Source organism: Eptatretus burgeri, chromosome 1, assembly GCF_056783735.1.
Source record: "Eptatretus burgeri isolate ZD-2024b chromosome 1, Ebu_testis_v1, whole genome shotgun sequence".
NCBI classification, from domain to species: Eukaryota; Metazoa; Chordata; class Myxini; order Myxiniformes; family Myxinidae; genus Eptatretus; species Eptatretus burgeri.
The window spans coordinates 24,476,168-24,496,015 of NC_140961.1; the positions used below are offsets into that span (position 1 = coordinate 24,476,168).

Here is a 19,848-nt window from a genome sequence, read left to right on the forward strand (position 1 = left end):
AGAGAGTTTTGGGTAGCAAAAGACTGATGAGGCATAATATGAAGTGGGTGAGAAGGGTTAAAAAGAGAATGCAATGAACGGAATGGGGCTTGATGGAAGGATGCTTTGAGCAGGGAGATATGGGAAACGAGAGGCAGGAAAATAACTTCAAGGGAGGCTTGACCATGATCAACGCAAGGCTGATTGGAGAAATGCTACGGTGATGATGCCACATAGATATTACCAGGGAAGCCATGAGAGTGCCGATGGTGATTAAAATGGCAAAGCAAATTTCGATCTTGGAATCTCCCGTGATGAGTTGGCGGACGTTAAAGATCCCATGGTGTCGTTCGCGAAGAGTAGGACAGACTGAAAGAGCTATCGCTGGCACCCTGGCCCAAAAAATTCCAAATTCTTGCCCTAACCCTGTCCCAAGCAAACAAAGTGCAAAAGCCAACCCCTCCCCCCCCCTCCAAAGGGGGGTCAGTATGCCCCATTTCAGGGCATGCAAAGTAGTAGTCATGGTATTGCTGATGAGGCTAAAGCACAGGGTTTGTTTTTCTCCCATTGCAGGTAGGTCGATGGTATGTTTCCTACCATCTACTCTCCAACATTGCTCTCTCTGTCCTCTGATGCTCTCAGTCCTCCCATATCTCCAGTAACCCCCTCCTAATTTTAAAACTTCCAAAAACCAGGCTGACTGCACAACTCGACACCCTTATTCCTCACTTCTCCTAGCTATGAAACCACCTTCCAGGGGCTGTTCTGTCTCGGTCTTCCTTCCAGGGCTTCAAGCAAGCAATGCACCAACATGTCATCATCCCCAAATCTGACCCATGATCTTAATTAACCCCATTAACCTTTCCTAACCCAATCATCTTACTTTCTCATTTCAGTGTTTCCTCCCTTCCTCTTTTCTGTTTGTTCATTCCCTTGATTTTTCTCCCACTGTCATTTTGACATTGCTCTTCCATAAGTCTCGCTCTTGTCGAGGAAAAAAACAAAACAACTGTCGAAAACCTCAAAAACCACAGCATGGAAATTGCTAGTTGATGCTGCGGGGAAGCCTTGAGGGCATGAGCAGTGAAGCCTTGAGGGCAAGCCAAAATGCCACAGTAGAAATGAAAACTCATGCAGAGATGGAAATGCTGTCGAACCAAACCCAGTTATCATTTTTCTTCGAATAGTTATAAAAAAAAAAATGGTTACAATTTGTTTGATCATATACCAGGAATCTTGTACTCTGTATGAAGTTAAGCCTTTGTGATGATTTGTGATCAGATGAAGATTCAAATCTGTAGTGTGCGTGCGTGTTTGTGTGTGTATTTTTCAGGAAGAGTTTAACAGCATCGAAGAGGCATTGCCGGACACGGATGTCCTTTACGTGACAAGAATCCAGAAAGAGCGTTTCTTGAAGGAACAAGATTACAAAAAGGTCTGATGTTTCGTTTAACCTTGTTGTTGTTTTTTTAAATATCTTAAAAAAGAATTTTCTTCTCCCTGGATATCCTATTTGTAAATGTGAATGTTTTTCTTTTAAGAACTCCCAATTCATGACTTGGTATAAAAGTGTGTAAATGTCAAAATTTCACCTTGAGGGGTTTTTTTTCTTTTCTTTACATGATCTAAGGCTCTTAGTGGATATCTCTCTGTCTCTCTCTCTCTCTCTCTCTCTCTCTCCCTCTCTCTCTCTCTCTCTCTCTCTCTCTCTCTCTCTCTCTCTCTCTCTCTCTCTCTCTCTCTCTCCTCTCTCCCTCTCTCCCTCTCTCCCTCTCTCCCTCTCTCCCACTCTCCCACTCTCCCACTCTCCCACTCTCCCACTCTCCCACTCTCCCACTCTCCCACTCTCCCACTCTCCCACTCTCCCACTCTCCCACTCTCCCACTCTCCCACTCTCCCACTCTCCCACTCTCCCACTCTCCCACTCTCCCACTCTCCCACTCTCCCACTCTCCCACTCTCCCACTCTCCCACTCTCCCACTCTCCCACTCTCCCACTCGCACACTCGCACACTCGCACACTCGCACACTCGCACACTCGCACACTCGCACACACACACTTGCACACACACAGCGACTGAAGTGTTCTGATGTGGAAAGTGATGCACCAAAATGACCATCATGATTTCCTGCGTTGATTAAGCGAACTATAACTACAAAGAACCGGGAAGATTTCTCATGTTTTAAGCGCACATCATGTTAATGTGTATAGCGCAGCTTCATCGGTCCTAATGCGGCATGGCATTCCATGTACAAAATAAATAACAAAAATAATGTTAACATTGTAACAAAACATATATTAACTCGAGGGGGAGCACTCGGGAGAGTGCAAAACCTCCGCCGCCAATACTGCTGGGTCACTCAAGTGAACCTTATATCTTATTCATTAAATATGTCAACAGTGCTGACAGTTATAGTTCTTTTCTCCAACATTTTTTTTTGGGGGGGGGGAGGGGGGTTGGAAATCACTTAAAACATGTAGAAATGCAAAAAAAAGAAATCGAAATTTTGTTGAAAAAAGTTGCAAAAATTTTTTTCTCAATTTTTTTGGGGGGGTTGGAAATCACTTAAAACATGTAGAAATGCAAAAAAAAAATTCTCTAACAATTTGCGGGGGGGGGTAACAATTTTTGGGGGGGGTTGGAAATCATTTAAAACATGTAGAAATGCAAAAAAAAAAAATAATTTCTCTAACAATTTTTTTTTGGGGGGGGGGACCAAGTCCAAAATGTAATGGCATGATCCTTGGACCATACCTAACCCCCCCCCACCAAGTTTCGTCGAAATCCGTCAAGGAGTTTTTCCGTAATACTGTTCACAAATAAACAAACAAACAAACAAGCAGAAAGGGGTGAAAACAGTAACCTCCATCTACATCCATCTTCGAAGATGGCGGAGGTTAACTAGAGGGGGAGCACTCGGGAGAGTGCAAAACCTCCGCCGCCAATACTGCTGAGTCACTCAAGTGAACCTTATATCTTATTCATTAAATATGTCAACAGTGCTGAGAGTTATAGTTCTTTTCTCCAACAATTTTTTTTTTGGGGGGGGGGGGTGGAAATCACTTAAAATATGTAGAAATGCAAAAAAAAGAAATCAAAATTTTGTTGAAAAAAAAGTTGCAAAAATTTTTTTTCTCCAACAATTTTTTTTGGGGGGGGGTGGAAATCACTTAAAACATGTAGAAATGCAAAAAAAAAAAAAAATTTTTGGGAGGGGGTGACAATTGTTGGGGGGGGGGGAAATCACTTAAAACATGTAAAAATGCAAAAAAAAAAATTTCTCTAACAATTTTTTTAGGGTGGGAGTTAACAATTTGGGGGGTCGGAAATCACTTAAAACGTAGAAATGCAAAAAAAATTCTCTAACAATTTTTTTGGGGGGGGGGTTGGAAATCACTTAAAACATGTAAAAATGCAAAAAAAAAAATTGGGGGAGGGGTGGAAATCACATAAAACATGTAGAAATGCAAAAAAAAAAAAAATTTCTTAGGGGGGGGGACCAAGTCCAAAATTTAATGGCATGATCCTTGGACCATACCTAACCCCCCCCCCCCACCAAGTTTCGTCGAAATCCGTCGAGGAGTTTTTCCGTAATACTGATCACAAACAAACAAACAAACAGAAAGGGGTGAAAACAGTAACCTCCATCCATCTTCGAAGATGGCGGAGGTTAATAATGAAGACAAATAATATTAACAATAATAATAGTAGTATCATTTGGCAAGAATAATAATGAATGTATATTCTCCATCATGGCCCAAGCGCATCTGGGTTTGGTGAAAGGCAAGCTAACCTAATGATCAAGCTGTACAGCAGGCAGGCAGGTATGCAACAAGGCCTTGAAGACCCATGAAAATTTGGTTGAATGGACCAACGGGCCAGATTATTTTTTAATCTGATTTGAACTCTTTCTGACAGCCTAATTTTTATGATTACAATGAAAAAAAATAGCCCCGTGGGGGACTGACAGTTATTTCCCCAACAGGCAGGGTGAAAACATAACCTCCATCCACCTTTGTTGGTGGAGGTAATTGGATCTCAGGCAGAATTCTCAAACAACATAATTACAAGGAAATTATGCACAGGAGGAGGCCATTCATGCCTGCGCCACACCAATACCAGATTTAATAAATCCGTCAACACCCTTTCCCTTCGTGTGCAGCCATTTGGCTGCTACACTGCTACTCATTTCGTCGACCTTGGTTAGGATGACAGGCTCAGTCAAATCCCCTGGTGTTAATTCAGCAGCCAACGGGGCTTAAACTCAGGACCAAAGGATCCCAAGCCACCACCCTAACCGCTTAGCCAACACCAGGTTAATCTTTCTCGAACTTAAAAATAACTTCTTATTAAAGCCACACTAATTTTATTTTTTGTGTTCGGGGCAGGATCTTTGTTTTTGAAGGATCGAAGGTGGCAAAGAAGGATTCTCATTGAGTAGATGTTGTAATGCTAGGTTGTATTCATAAGAGGTCTCACCTGGAATATTGTTCATTTTGGTCACCACTTTTGAGAAGGGACATAGCTGCCATGAAAATGGTCCAGCGCAGAGTGATTAGATCGATTCCTGGGCTAGCTAGATTTAGCAATGAGGAATGGCTGAAGGAGAGTCTACCTTATTTCATTCCAACAAAGGCGATTAGGTGGGGATCCCATAGAGATGTTTAAGATAATGAAAGTTATCGGCAGCGATAGACCAAGGGGGCATAGTTTGAAAGTGAACAAGAGAGTTGAGCCGACATTAAGGCAGAGGTCTTTCACTCAGAGGGTCTCCCTGAACCAGTGGTGGCAGCTGAAATGGTGGAAGGGGTTTTAAATTGCAGTTGGATAGATACCTGGAAACATTGAGGATGGAGGGTTGCATGAATATTGGCGGAAATTTGTGGGAATGATGGGTCTCCGATGCCTCTTCTTGCATCGAACTTCCTTGTATTTACGTTCAATCCTCGGCTTTGTGTATTGCCATTAAACAACAACAAAATAACTAAGCATGTTGCTACAAGAGTACTCTGGGCCACAAAAAGGTAAATATCTGTTGACAACGTTTTTAGACAATAAAATAACCCATTGAATAGATTGGGAGAGTTGCAATTGAAATAAAACCCTTGGAATTTTACTGTTGGATGTTCATAGCAAAAAATAAAACAAACAATTTCCAACTTTCTTTTGATTTTTTTGAATTGTAAAAGTGTCGTCTGACCTCTGCGATACAAAATAAAATAGTTTTTTTATTTTTATTTTTCCATACCATGGTGAGGCTTGTGTAGCGCTAATACACAGAAATATATAACAAGACAGGACACAAGAGGGGCGGGAGAGGGAAGCACAAAATAGTGGGGAACAGACAATAGATCATCTGTGGAAGGTCGAGGGATGGGGCAGGGTACACGGGGTAAATGAGATGGTATGACAGGGACTTTCAGGAAGGAAAACGGGCAATTTGAAGGAAGTGGGTTTTGGGGTGGATTGACGGGGGTAGAAAATATCAAGATTTTGGATGGGGGAAGATATGAGATGGTGGTGAACAGCTGTTTTGAAAACTTGGAGGGAGGAGTGGGATTGAAGAGTGTGTGGGAGTTTGTTCCAAAGGCGGGAAAAAAGAGTGAAGGTGAGCAGTAATTCTTGATTTTGTCAGTTTCACCAAAAGGGGGTTTTTTTGGTGGACATTGAGTGCCCTGTGGAAATATAGGGGGAACAAAGCACAGACAGGGCAGGGGGGACAAGGCCGGAGAGGAGATGGTAAAAGACAAAGACCATCGAGCTGCCTTTGGTGAGAGTGAGAGACCTAAAGACTCAGCTTCATCGTGGGAGATACCAATGGTCCGATATGCCTTGGTTTCCACAGCATGGTCAAGGTAGGTGTGAGGCAGGGGCACCACCCCAAAGGGGGGGAGCAGTCCTCCATGAGGCTGTGGATGAAAGCTTTGTAAGTGGTGAAATATGAAAGCTTTGTCAGTGTTTAAAATACAATGCAAGCTCAACCACAAAATAAATTGATCAAAGTTATGATTCTTCCAGTAAGATTTAACGACAAAAGATTTGATCAAATACTGGTGTTGTAATTCCAGTGTGGTGTTTGATTTGATCTCTTATCATTGTCCACAAAAGTTTTTAACCTCCGCCATCGAAGATGGATGGAGGTTACTGTTTTCACCCCTGTCTGCTTGTTTGTTTGTGAACAGTATTACGGAAAAACTCCTGAACGGATTTCGACGAAACTTGGTGGGGGGGTTAGGTCTGGTCCAAGAACATGCCATTAGATTTTGGACTTGGTCCAAAAAAAAAAACCTAGAAAATTTTGCAACTTTAAAAAAAAAAAATTCGATTTTATTTAAAAAATATTTGAATTCTTTTTTTTTGCATTTCTACATGTTTTAAGTGATTTCCAACCCCCAAAAAAATTTTTAGAAGAAAAAAAATATCTGCAACTTTAAAAAAAAAAAAATTCGATTTTTTTTTTTTTTTTTTTTTTTGGCATTTCCACATGCGCGTCGATCTAGTTTAGTTTATTCAATCATGGTTCCGTAGAGTCTGATCTGTTTTGACCAACAATGAATAGGATATCAGGTTCACTGAAGTGACCCAGCAGTATTGGCGGCGGAGGTTTTGCACTCTACCGAGTGCTCCCCCTCTAGTTTTTTCTGTTGTTTTTTTTTTAATTGAATATTTTTGGTTTTGGAATTGTGAATAAAGTTTTAAATCTAGTGCAGAACACATCACTTCCTATGTTTAGCAATGTATATGCTAACTCATAAATGTGACTTTGTTCACAATGCTTTATATTTCAGAGAAATCACTTTATAATTTCATAGGAAATAAATCCCTGACTTTGTGATGTAATTCTGTAACCGCACCTCAACTGCTCTCATTCAATTCTGAATGTATTGTAAGTCCATTCTTGATTTAAATTGTAAAGAGGTTTATTTAGAGGCCCCTTTTTTAAGATTCATTCTTTTCTTTATTGAATGTATTACCATTCAGCTGGAATGCTTTTGTTTCAAAATCTGTCTATTATTGTATCATCCAGTGCTTTGGGCAGTTTGTGCTCACCCCTCATATCATGACTCGAGCCAAGGAAAAGATGGTCGTGATGCACCCCTTGCCAAGACTCATCGAGATCAGGTACCTTTGACAGCAGTTGAATGCATAAAATAATCTTTAATGCCAAGCCATTTACTGGTATGGTGACGCCGTCTTTATGACGTCGCTTTTCTCTCTGAGCTCAGTGGGGCAATAAATAAATTTCCTTCTCCCCGTGGGTGCCAACCGATGGGGTTTGTCCATGCTCTATCCTTCAAATGCTGAACCTCGAGCAAGGAAGGGGCATGTCTACAATCCTTTTTAGCTGCCTCCTTCTAATTGAGTTGTATTGTGTAAATGTACAAATGTACATTTGACACTCAAAATCGTTAGGTAGTCAGAAATACGGTTGATTGTTAAAGAAAAATAAAATCAAGATTTTTGGATTGAAAATTATCAGTGATGGAGAGCGGTCACACAGGCGTGCACTTTTAACTTCATGACTTTTGTCCTGTTGATAAACTGAATGTTGAAAACTTCACCCTAAACCGTGATAAGCTATGAAAAGCCTCATTAAAATGTTCAAGATTAAGGCTTCTTTTGACTTGCGGAAACTATCTCCTGTTCCAAAGAAAGGTTGTGTGAGATGGTGATTTGAAGGGTACAAACGTACTGATATAATTTGCATTTTGCGAAGTACAAGCTGTGGTTTTGAAAAGCACTTACTTACATTGATCTTCGATTTACATGATGTGCGTACATGAGGCACCTTGCTGTGGATTTGCATTTCTGGGGACGTCGCTACGCTGCTGCGTAGCAGCTGTCCTCTGTCGATTATGGCAGGAAATGACTATCTCATCAGGGTAACACCATGTGATGGCCTACTTCTTTCAAAATACCGTGGTGTCTTTAATATCCACCAGGGAATGCTAGCAGATCAGACGGCTTGCCCCACCTTCCCCCAAAGATGTATAAGTAATCCCCCATTTCTCGCGGGGGTTACGTTCCAAACCTCCCCGGGCTAAGTGAAAATCCGCGATGAATGGACGCCTCCCCAAAAAATCGACTCGTCTGGTTTGGTCGGTTTGGGAGTGATTGGGTTTGAGGTGCCGGAGATCGACTAGTCGGGTCTGGTCGGTTTGGCAGTGATTGGGTTTGAGGTGTCGAAGATCGACTAGTCTGGTCTGGTCGGTTTTGAGGTGCTGGGTATGAGCAGTGCTCGTCCAACGGAGGCAAACCTTTTTCCTTCCCGAAGCATATATCAAGCACCTTTACCTTAACCTTCTCCTGAAGCGTCCCAGGACCTTCCTCTGGCGCTTCGGTTCCTTGCCAGAATCCTTAGAAGGTGCAGGGCGTTTGGGCGCATCGTGGGGCTTGGAGAAAAAACGTAGAACATATTCGAAGTTCACAAGCGAAGCTTTGTCTCGTGCGTTGTGTGACTGGTCGAGCACCACACGTTATAATTTATTGCTTAAATAATTTATATTTTATATATTATTACCGCGATGTACCGGGGGAATCCACAGAAAAAATTAGTTACGTTCCAAGAGAAAACCCGTGATGAACCGGGGGCGCGATAGGTGAACCGCGATGAAGCGGGGGTTGACTGTATTCATTGATGCAGCTCTCTATCTGCAAATCACCAGGGTGGCATTTTCTAGTTGATGGGAATCAATCTGAGATTGACAAACTAAAAGCTTAGTGTGCTTCTAAACTATCCTGCAAGCCAAATATTTTTGGGAAAAAAAATAAATTAAAAAAACACGTTTTCATGTAAAATGGTTCATTGTTGGTACATTTTATGACCACAACAATCTTGATGCCTGTGATTTCTGGCACAAAACATATACAACACTTGGTGATTGGATAGATGATGAATCTATATGAACTCTCAAACTCTGCAATCCATTTTGTATTATATACAGGAAGTATATAATACAGGGAGTATTCCCAGGTTTTTTTTTTTGGTTTTTTTAACCCCCTCCCATCCCTTTGTCTCGGTCGATTCCATATAAGATGTTGATTTTTGCAAAATTTGAATTTTGTTATGTCTTCATTAAATATCGTTTAAGTGAGAGCATATTATGCAGGATATGAAAAGCGAAAACCATTTGCAAATTTGTCTGTCGGTTTCCATGTAGGAGCAGTTTGAAGGAAGGCATTTTTCTGTTTTTTTGAAATAACTTTTTTTTATCCCCCGCCACGTGGCAGAAGGGGGATATTGTTGTCACCCGGGTCGACCGTCCGTCCGGCTGGCTGGGCGTCAACATTTATAGCTGTGAGTGCGATAACTCATAAACTGTTCGCCATATCGATTTGAAATTTGAGTCACACATGTACCACCTGAAAAGGAAGAACCCTCTTGATTTTGGGCATGGCCGGATCCAAGATGGCCGACTGGGGCGGCCATCTTGAAAAAAGTTTTTTGTAATAAATGGAAAAACGCTTATCTGATTTCAATTATTTTTGGTTACTACGTTCCTCACCCCTGGGGAACTTTTTCCAACATGGTTTCGGCCCGCTCGGACATCCAATATGGCCACCAGGCAGCCATGTTGACAAAAACGATGTTATCGTGATATAGGCTCTAATTTTTTTTCTTTTCTGATGAAACTTGCTGGAAATGTAGGTAACGGAATGAAGTAGGGTGCTATTGAATTTCGGCCATGTCGAACATCAAATATGGCCGCCAGGCAGCCATCTTGAAAAATGACATTATTCAATGGTGGGGGATTCCACATCTCTGATGGGTATGTTAGTTAGTTTTTGGAGTGTATCTTGTGAACAAGTATGGATATTTCCTTCTAATTTATCGATTCATCATACTCGTGTACCTCAATGACAAAATACACAAAGTTCTATCATCAATGCAATCTGTTAAATACAGGAAACTATTACAAAATCTACCCATTTTTACTGGTAATTACATTACGAGCTTATTTCTCAGAATAATTTGTAACTGTAAATTCTCTGATTAAAATTCCATTAACAATATCTTCAAACAAAAAGTTCCGAAAAGTCTGCACATTTTTGAGAAAGCATGGGAATGGAATTACATTCGACAAGGGAATTGCATAACAGAGTGACAAGTGTTTTCTGGAGCTCTGAGGATTCAGCGGTTTAAGGCTTGATTCATGAATGAGACACAAGAGGTCAACCTTTGTTGCAAACCGATTGTGGTCGCCAATTAGTGGACCAATAGAGGGCAGTATTTGGCATGATCCTTGAAAGGCCCAGCAAGACAGTAATAATAACTGGGAAGAGGATAGGGTGGGATCATACAAAATTCTGTGAAAGAGCTCAATTGGAAATGGGTCTTGGTCAAATATGCGAACAAGAATAATGCCAAGTCATAATCACACCATTTTAAAACCTTTTTCCCTGAGCAGGGTTCAGCTTTTTCCGGGCTCCAATCATGGCACCCTTTTCTTGTGGCAATGTTATTACGGCTGGATGCCCTTCCTGATGCCAACCCTTTAGTCGCCTTTGACACGCAGGGATAATTACCAGTATACTGGTGCTCATTTCGCTGACCTCAGAAGGATGACAGGCTGAGTCAACCCCCCTGATGTTAATTCAGTGGCCAGCGGGTCTCGAACTCAGGACCCCGAGGATCCCAAGCCACCACCCTAACCACTAAGCCAACATCAGGCTTAAGAATAATGCCAAGTGATGGCAACTAAAGTCTGGGATGACAAGATTACTGTCAAATGATTGTGGCCTGAAGTTGATGAAATTGACACTTGATAAGTCAGACATCATCCAGATGCTTCCAGAACCACAAATGAACAAACGTTCCAGAAAAACCTTCCCTCTCAAACTCAAATTTTAACCAGTGCCTATGCCATTGTAGTGGACACCGTTAGCCATAGATGACTTGCATATATTATTAAATGTGTGGGGCAATTGAGGTACTTTTTGAAATGTAAATTACATGTTATTTGCACCATTTGGACAACAAAGATCGACATTCGACAAAGGTTGATTGGCAATTACTGTCCAAATATTGCCCAGTTGTATTTCCATTACCAAGTGTGTGAAAGGCAGATTATGTGGTGAAAGTTATGCATAATCAAATATCTCAAACATAAAAACTAAATTGTTTCATGACATCACCGCTTGAAATAGGTAGGACCGCCTGTGAAAAGAAAAAAAGAATCAGTTAAAATGAGTGAGTGAAGATTAAAGAATCCCAAATAGGTAATTTCATGACAGCTTTCTTCAATGAGGCCTGATTGACCACTTAAGTTTTACTCAAGAGTCAGCAACTCTTAAAGTTCTCAGGTATTTATTTAACATTATCCTGACCACAAGAACAGCACATTTCCAGGTAAATTTCAAGATGTAATCCCGCGACAGTTCCGTAATTCTGTTACTGCCTTCATCCTGTAATGACTGAATTATGAAAAACTTTTAGATGTAGTGCAGTCCACATCCATTCCTCTGTTTAGCCAGTATATATATATATATATATATATATATATATATATATATATATATATATATATATATATATATATATATATATATATATATATATCTGGAAACCATTCGCATTCACACATACAGCAGTCCAATAGTTCAGTTATCTCGTTAAGTATATGTGGATAGTTAGAATCTCTCCCCAATGTCTAATGGGTTAATTTCATGTGTGTGCTGCGGGTTTCTTTTATAGTCAGGTTTTTTACATCTTTAAATCTACCCCCTCACACCACTCCTCCTCCCACTCTGCGGGCGAACAAGCGCTCCATCCGCCCAACCTTCACTTCACACCACGGCGCCATAACGCACGTGTTCAAGGCTATGGACGTGGGCAGAGCCCCTCGCCTCAGAGCCAACTCCGCCCCAGCAAGATGGAATGTTCCTCCTGTCCAATCAGGGGTGAGATCGCCTCAGCTCTGACTCTGCCCCATCAAAGAAGAATGTCTCCCCTCTTGACACTGGGGAAGACAACAAAAGAGCCTCTCTCAGGGGAGGAGCACTGAGACGTCGACACGCCCCCCCCTCCTCCAATCGCAGCTGGCCACCACAACACCTGAAAACGCCCCATCCAATCCGGAGGCGAGTTACTGAGAGCGGATCCCTCCACCCCGCACGGTGGAGGGATAAGAAGGATCGCGAGCTGTATCCGAGGTTCGTTGTTCCTTGGTTCCTTGGAGGTCGTTCCTTGCTTCTGGGCTGCTGGGCTCTCCTGGTCGTCGGTCATCGTTCATGGCTGACCGGGTCGTTCGTAAGATCCTGGCTGCGCTCGTCGGATTCTGGTTCGTGGGTTCGAGTCCCACCGTGGTGTGTTGCGTTGGAGCGCTCGAGCTGGGATCCCCGTTCCCGTCCATGGACTCCGAGCTCCATGAGTGCGAGTCGGTAAAACAGCACGAAGCGGCCAGGTACCCGATCAGACTTTGACCCCCAGCTTGCCTATCTTCCATGGCTGGAGGGTCCAAATAAAGGCCAGCCGGCTCCATTTCTTTTTGGGTGTGTATGTCTGTGGCCAGTCTGTAAGTAAAACTGTTAAGTGATTGCCATTGTACATTTGCCTGCATTTATATTCGTGGTTAAGTCTGCTCTGTTTCCCTCCCTATTGCCTATTGTAAATAACTAACTGTTAAATGTTCCAGTTTGTTGTCTGTGTTTTCTTTCATTGACCCAGTATGGTTCGGGCTTAAGGATTAGGGAGTCCGATTGTGCCGTAAATTGTTATTTGGACCGGCGCGGCTTTGGTAATTCCCGCTCGGTTACACTGGATCCGAGTTGATAGCGAGACCGCGTCGCTAATTAGGTAAATTGGAATCAGACAAAAAGACCCTAACCACGCGGTTGAAATATTGGGGTCCACGGTCCATTAAGCGACCCGTCGACTTCGGAGTTATCCAGAGTGACGACCTTCAATTCTGGGTGTTCGGAGGGGAGACGGCCCAACTGCTCCATCTAGCGGTCGTTCCTTGCCCCCCGAACAACAACAATATATATATATATATATATATATATATATATATATATATATATATATATATATATATATATATATATATATATATATATATATATATATATATATATATATATATATATATATATATATATATATATATATATATATATATATATATATATATATATATATATATATATATATATATATATATATATATATATATATATATATATATATATATATATATATATATATATAGTTGGGGGTCGGTGGCGAGAACGACCACTCAGTGGGGAAAGCTTGCGTCGTCTCCCAAACTCCCCAGAATTGTAGGCCGTCGCTCAGATAACTCCACGAGCCGGCGGGTCGTTTAACCGACCGTGGTCGCCAATATTTCAACCGCATAGCATAGGATCTATTTGTCTATAACCAATTTACCTAATTAACTATGCGATTTCGACTCCCGGGAAAACCACGCCCTCGGCACGTCTAGCTCGAACCGGGTCACTCTACCGACTGTGGTAGGGTTCCAACTACCAACTCCGGTTCGGGTGCAGCCGAGCGGAAACTGCCAAAGCCGTGCCGGCTGGAATGAACGGATTATCGGGGATAAAACCCCGCCAAAACTCAGATCCGAACCATGCTGGACCAATTCAAGAAGGGACGGAAATGAACTGGGAGCATTTCTAACAAGTTTTATTTACAGTAAATGAAGACACAAAGCAAGACTTAACGCGAATATGCAAGAAGTATTTACAATGATCCAAAAACACTTATTCAGTTCTACTTACAAGACGGGCCCACAAGCAGACACACACACAAAATGAAAAGAAACCCAGAGTTCCTTATTGGACCCTTGCAGCTGAGGAGACAAGCTGGGGCTCAGAGTTTGGTGGTGTACCTGACCGTCGGAGGAAGGGCGTGCTCCATGATAAGGCGCCCAACAAAGGTCGTTGGTCCGGTCCCCAGTCGCACGTAGGGACTCGTGGTTCGTGGCGGAGCTTGGGTGGTAAACAATCAGGGTCCACGGAGGGAGGTCAGGGTCGCTCTGTCCTTCCTTAAAACTCCTCGTAGCAGCCACCGTAAAAGCAAACTCAACCGGACCCTTTTTTTTTAACAGAGTCTCGGAGATTTATTGGCCTCTCTCTACAGGGAGGGGCCCTTGGCGAACACACCTCGCTGTCCGCATTTGATTGGACAGGGTTCTCCGGCCCACCTTTCCGGGGCAGGGCCTCGGCCCCTGCCAGGAGACCCCAGTTACTCCTCCACGTGGCTTCGTACTTGACAAGTAACAGTATCAACGCTGCAATGGCCCCTGCTGGGAAACCTCAGCCACTCTTCCACGTGGGTTCATACTTGACGAGTAACAGTATCAATGTTGCAAAGGTTGTTGTGAAGGAGTTACAACGTTCGTAGGAGCCGAGAAACCGGAACCGCGAGACCCCCTCTTGGCAAGTCAAGGTATGAGCAGCCAGCGGGTGGTGATGGAGCGTGATGGGCTGAAGGGGTCATGCAGATGGGATGGTTTATTAGATGGCTTGTTGGAGGGTTCGTTGGATGTAAAGATTTGATAACCTAACTAAAAAGAAATCGCAACGCACGCCTTTGATTCTCCCACTAGACAAAAGGAAGGGGATCTGACTACACACATACTTTACGACATAACTGACTTTTGGGACATCTGTATGTTGAATGCAAATGGTTTCCAGATCCGTAACAATATGTATGTATATTCGTATTTTTTTGTATATGTATGTATCGATTCATAAATGTGACTAATTTCAGAGGAATCGCTTTGTAATTTTAGAGGAAATAAATCCTCGACTATGTAATTCTGTTGCCGAACCTCAACTGCTCTCGTTCAATTCTGAATGTATTGTTTGTCTAATCTTGATTTCATTTATAAGGAGGGATATAAGCACCTTAAAGATTCATTCTTTTCTTTGTTAATGTATCACTGTGCACCATATCAAAACAAGGCCAAAATTTATTACGATGGAATTGACCAGCAACATACATTGGCTAATGCTGTCTGTCTGAACTTGAAACACGGCAACACTCCTTGGAGGAAAAAAAAGAAGTAAAACATGATCCAAACCTACAGGAAAATTGTAATTTATTAAATGAGACAAAAAAAAAAAATTGAACCCAGGCGGTGTGTTGTCAACAGACCACTGCCTTGATTGTTCCCACAAAAACATTTTTTGCTGTTAAACATATAACGTCCCATTTTTTGAGCTCTTTCAACAAGCACAATTTTTTTTTTAAAAGGCTTCTTTTTTTTTTCTTGTACCTTTCCCATGGGCTTCTGCGAGTTAATATTATTTAAGTAATTTTTGTCACAGTCCATACATTTTTGTCAACCATCTTTTAACTTGGCCCTTGCACTCTGCAACAACAATGTGTGGTAATTTGCTTTTTCTTGAATCAAAGGTTTGTTGAAAGCAAGGTATTGAGTTGGGACTGCAGTTTTTATACATTTTTTACTCCAGCAATGTTGGATTGAGATATGGCTAAAACTCTTTTCCCAATCTGTCATCGCCAACTCCTCTCTCCACGCCGAAAATATTTTCCAGTGCTGAAGTGGATTCTGACCCTCGAGCAGCATATTTCCGTCAAGCAGAGAATGGCATGTTTGTACGCATGGCTGTCCTTGCTGCTGTTCTGGGCAAGATGTAGCATCTCCACCTTCAAAACTGGAAAACAGCCACCTCTTTCAACCCTCTATCCCCCCCTCCCCCACTCCAATCCCCTACCCCCTCCCCACTCCAATCCCCTCCCCCTCCTACCCCTCCCCCACTCCAATCCCCTACCCCCTCCCCCACTCCAATCCCCTCCCCTCCTACCCCTCCCCCACTCCAATCCCCTACCCCCTCCCCCACTCCAATCCCCTCCCCCACTCCAATCCCCTCCCCCTCCTACCCCTCCCCCACTCAAATCCCCTCCTACCCCTCCCCACTCCAATCCCCTCCTCCCTCCAATCCCCTCCTCCCTCCAACCCCTCCCTCCAACCCCACCCCTACCTACCCCCTACTTCCCCCCTCACCCCAACTCCCCCCTTCCCCAACCCCTACTCCCCCTTCCCCAACCCCTACTCCCCCTTCCCCCAACCCCCTACTCCCCCTTCCCCAACCCCCTACTCCCCCTTCCCCAACCCCCTACTTCCCCCTAACCCCCAACTCCCCCTTCCCCAACCCCCTACTTCCCCTAACCCCCAACTCCCCCTAACCCCCAACCCCTACTTCCCCCTAACCCCCAACCCCTACTTCCCCCTAACCCCCAACCCCTACTTCCCCTAACCCCCAACCCCTACTCCCCCTAACCCCCAACCCCTACCCCTACTCCCCCTAACCCCCAACCCCTACTTCCCCCTAACCCCCAACCCCTACTTCCCCCTAACCCCCAACCCCTACTCCCCCTAACCCCCAACCCCCTACTTCCCCCTAACCCCCAACCCCTACTCCCCCTAACCCCAACCCCTACTTCCCCTAACCCCCAACCCCTACTTCCCCCTAACCCCCAACCCCTACTCCCCTAACCCCCAACCCCTACTCCCCCTAACCCCCAACCCCTACTCCCCCTAACCCCCTACTCCCCCCAACCCCCTACTCCCCCTAACCCCCTACTCCCCCCAACCCCTACTCCCCCCAACCCCCTACTCCCCCAACCCCTACTCCCCCAACCCCTACTCAACCCCCTACTCCCCCTTCCCCAACCCCTGAACTTAAAATGAATTTGTTGTTGAAAATGATTGCTAAGCCTTAACCATGAAGCAGTGTATGCTTCAGCAATTTTTTTTTTCCCCTTTTTTATACTTTCAATTTGATAATGTCAATGAATCAGTGCTTTGTCAAACAGAGAAGGTCCCACCAAGGTTTGTTAAACATTTTAATAGCATCCAAGTTGTATGTTGCAGAAACTCGGCACAAGCCAGCAAGGCCGTTTTTACTTCGGCATCTTGGAAGTGGTGAAATAATCTGAATAGTTTGCAATTGCTTGAATGGCTGGAAAGCAGAATTTACTGCCTATTACAACCCTTTCACTTGATTGTTTTGTTTTTGTTTTTTTACCCTCAACCACCCAATGTATCGATGTGCAGCAATCTCGATGGTTGTGAATCTCACTGGCATTATGAATATGTTCAAAATGTTTCTTTTGTTTCGATCTTCAACCTGAGACAAAAATCTTGCTTTACCTTATCATGTGCTCTGCCCACCTGTGGCTCAACTTTTTCTTTTGAAATGTATTTTGTATTCAAAGGCAATGCACACTTTGTATAATTGATACTGCAAATAAAAAAAAAAATTTTTTTAAGGAAACTTTATATTGGAATTTTTTTCTTTGAACCATTTCCAACAACATCTTCTACTCACGTGTTTAACTTCAAACAGTCAGAAGCCGCTTGCATTGACCCTGTTAACATAAAAGGTTAAGTGAAGGGGGAATGGAGAGGGGCACTTCACTGGTTCCAGCTCACTTCCATTGCCCAATGAAAAACACAACTTGATTGAAATCCAAATACTAATTTCGTCAATACAAAGCAATGCCAATTATTTTACTCTAAGTGAAATGTAAAAAAACAAAAACAAAGGATTGTGCACACGTTTATACACCGTGCTCCCAACTCCACCCCAGCTTGGCCCAATGGCGCGTGTGTTCCTGCACGTCAACAGACCCAAGGCGTGACGATACTAGCATGCACGTCACCGTGGCTATGTAATGCAACCCGGCTAAGATGATCAAGACGATTCACTTGAAGTCCTCGAGCGTGCCTTTGCCGAGGTCTGCCATACGGGGATACTTGGCTTTCTTCTGATCGAGTTCACCCTGAGCCCACAGCAAGTGTTTCAGAAGTTTGGCCAGTTTGGGTGTCGAATCGTGGTTGTCACAGTCCAGCACAGCCGTGTTCACCTCACCCCAAACCTGCCGAAGACATGTGCCACACCGGCTGAAGCTTGTGCAGGCTCATGGGTCCAAGGTTCCATCAATCCCTAATTATCAAGGAGATGAACATTCCAAGATAAGTTTTCAAAATATGAATTGGCCACATTAATTGGCCCTCTGGGCTTGCAGTGAAACTGATAAAGATCATTTACTTCACCGACGACGAATGCATCGTTCTCAAAAGGTCATACAAAGGGAAAACAACAACTTGTGGGTTATTTAAAGCAGTTCTAGAAATGAAATGACCACTAGAAAACGCTTCCACGGTCCTGGTGTAACCAAAGTGAAACCTGCAATTATACAATTCAAGAGAATACGTAAACAGATTTGATCCACCATTGCTAACGAAAAACAAAACCAGTGCGACCATTACAATAAATGTGTTTAGGAATGTCCAAAGCTAATAAGTCGCGCAATAAATTCACATCCATATGTGGTACAAACAATGTCGATTAGTGGTTCATATATAGTAAAGATTAACCTGTATGGTCATTATACTATCAATGGATTTGTGAACTAGCAGGGTATGTGGCACACAGACAAAAAATAAATCTATCTATAATTCCAGCAGTGTGTGTGTGTGTGTGTGTGTGTGTGTGTGTGTGTGTGTGTGTGTGTGTGTGTGTGTGTGTGTGTGTGTGTCTGCCGGTCCGATCTGATTGAAACTTGCCAGGAATATTGCTGGGGCCCCACAGATGTGCCTTTGAGGTTTGATATCAATCGGACAAGCGGTTCCCAAGTTACGGCCATTTTACTGCTTTTTCAGTGTTGAAAAGGTGTATATATGGCAGCTGAAGGTGTCGTTCCACCTTCTCACGCCAATTTTTTCCCAAATTATTAATAACCGGACGATCGCCAGTCCGATCGGATTGAAACTTGCCAGGAATATTGCCGGGGACCCGGTGATGTGCCTTTTCAAGGTTTGATATTGTTACGGCTGTGGAAATTCGCATTACACCATGAAGGGCCCAGAGGTGAGATATCTCTAAGTACATGTGTAGTTAGCCCCAAACCCGTTGTTTAGAGGGAATTTATGTGATTCATTCGGGCTGCGATGCTTTGAGATAGCCGTTTTTCTGTTCTATCTTTATTTTGAACTAACCACGTGTCAACCGCCATCACACAACAACGACCTTAACCACCACGCCAGCCATCGTCACCAACTACAACCACGCTCCAACCCTCAGACAACAACAACAACGCCAACAGCCATGACCTTTACCTTCACAACTCAATCCTGCAAACATCGCATCACCGTCATTCCCAAACAGCACCATAACCATCAAACCACCACCGATAAACCCTCCACCACCCTCACCTCTCTCCTTCTACGGCCATTCCCGCACCACCTGTGAACACTGAGCGTCGGGCTGTCTTGGGTTCGTTTAGCGATACGCACCGAGCCACGAGGCAAATAGCGGCCTTTCCGAGGGAGAATTCGGATCAAGAACGCTACACGCCCACTTCTGATCCGTCCAATTAGCAAGCACGGAGCGGCTTGGCCCCGCCTCCAGGCGCGTCTGTGTGAAATCGATATATGCAAATTCTAAGATCAGGGGAGGTTCACGCCCACTTTTCCTCCGTCCAATTGGCGAGCGTGGCTCCGCCCCCGAGGTCATCCTGATCCGGATATTTGCATATTGTTTTCTCCTGCCGGCCTATAAAACGGCGAGTGCAAGGCGAATCGTAGCAGAGTGTGGCAGTCGCAGTGTGTTTCGGCAGGGCAGAGTGAGTCGAGTCTACGGTGTGGCAGCGAGTTGGGTTCTGCAGTCAGCTGAGGAGAGTTGCGGGAAGAGGCAAAGGAGATCGGGTCCGAGGCGAGAAGGACGGCGGTCAGCGACGAGGTCGCGGTGTGAGATTGCTCGTCGTGGGACCCAAGCCAGCCAGCCATTCTCCTCCCCCAGGGCATCAACAATTCATCCTTTCCCCCCACGCTGAGATAGTGCAAAAAGGGGGCCCCATTCCCACCCCA

General features: G+C 43.8%; 2 protein-coding genes across 11 annotated transcripts in view; one reads left to right on the top strand and one right to left on the bottom strand.

Moving 5' to 3' along the window:
• CAD (carbamoyl-phosphate synthetase 2, aspartate transcarbamylase, and dihydroorotase) overlaps positions 1–19,848 on the top strand; it is a 246,727-nt gene that overhangs the window by 178,749 nt on the left and 48,130 nt on the right. Inside the window, exons 41-43 of one of the 2 annotated variants that reach the window (XM_085877653.1) lie at positions 1,313–1,414; positions 7,008–7,102; positions 15,509–15,757. In XM_085877653.1, coding sequence (XP_085733779.1) covers positions 1,313–1,414; positions 7,008–7,102; positions 15,509–15,611 — 300 coding nt within the window. In that variant the 3' untranslated portion in view covers positions 15,612–15,757. Of the gene's footprint in view, positions 1–1,312; positions 1,415–7,007; positions 7,103–15,508; positions 15,758–19,848 lie in introns of those variants that run through there. The other variant, XM_085870414.1, reaches the window with a different exon arrangement.
• GID8 (GID complex subunit 8 homolog) overlaps positions 16,808–19,848 on the bottom strand; it is a 52,028-nt gene continuing 48,987 nt past the window's right edge. For 8 of the 9 annotated variants that reach the window (XM_085876544.1, XM_085871612.1, XM_085877251.1 and 5 more), the window contains exon 5: positions 16,808–17,855. In XM_085876544.1, the coding sequence (XP_085732670.1) occupies positions 17,682–17,855 (174 nt within the window). In that variant the 3' untranslated portion in view covers positions 16,808–17,681. Of the gene's footprint in view, positions 17,924–19,848 lie in introns of all 9 variants that reach the window. The other variant, XM_085872689.1, reaches the window with a different exon arrangement.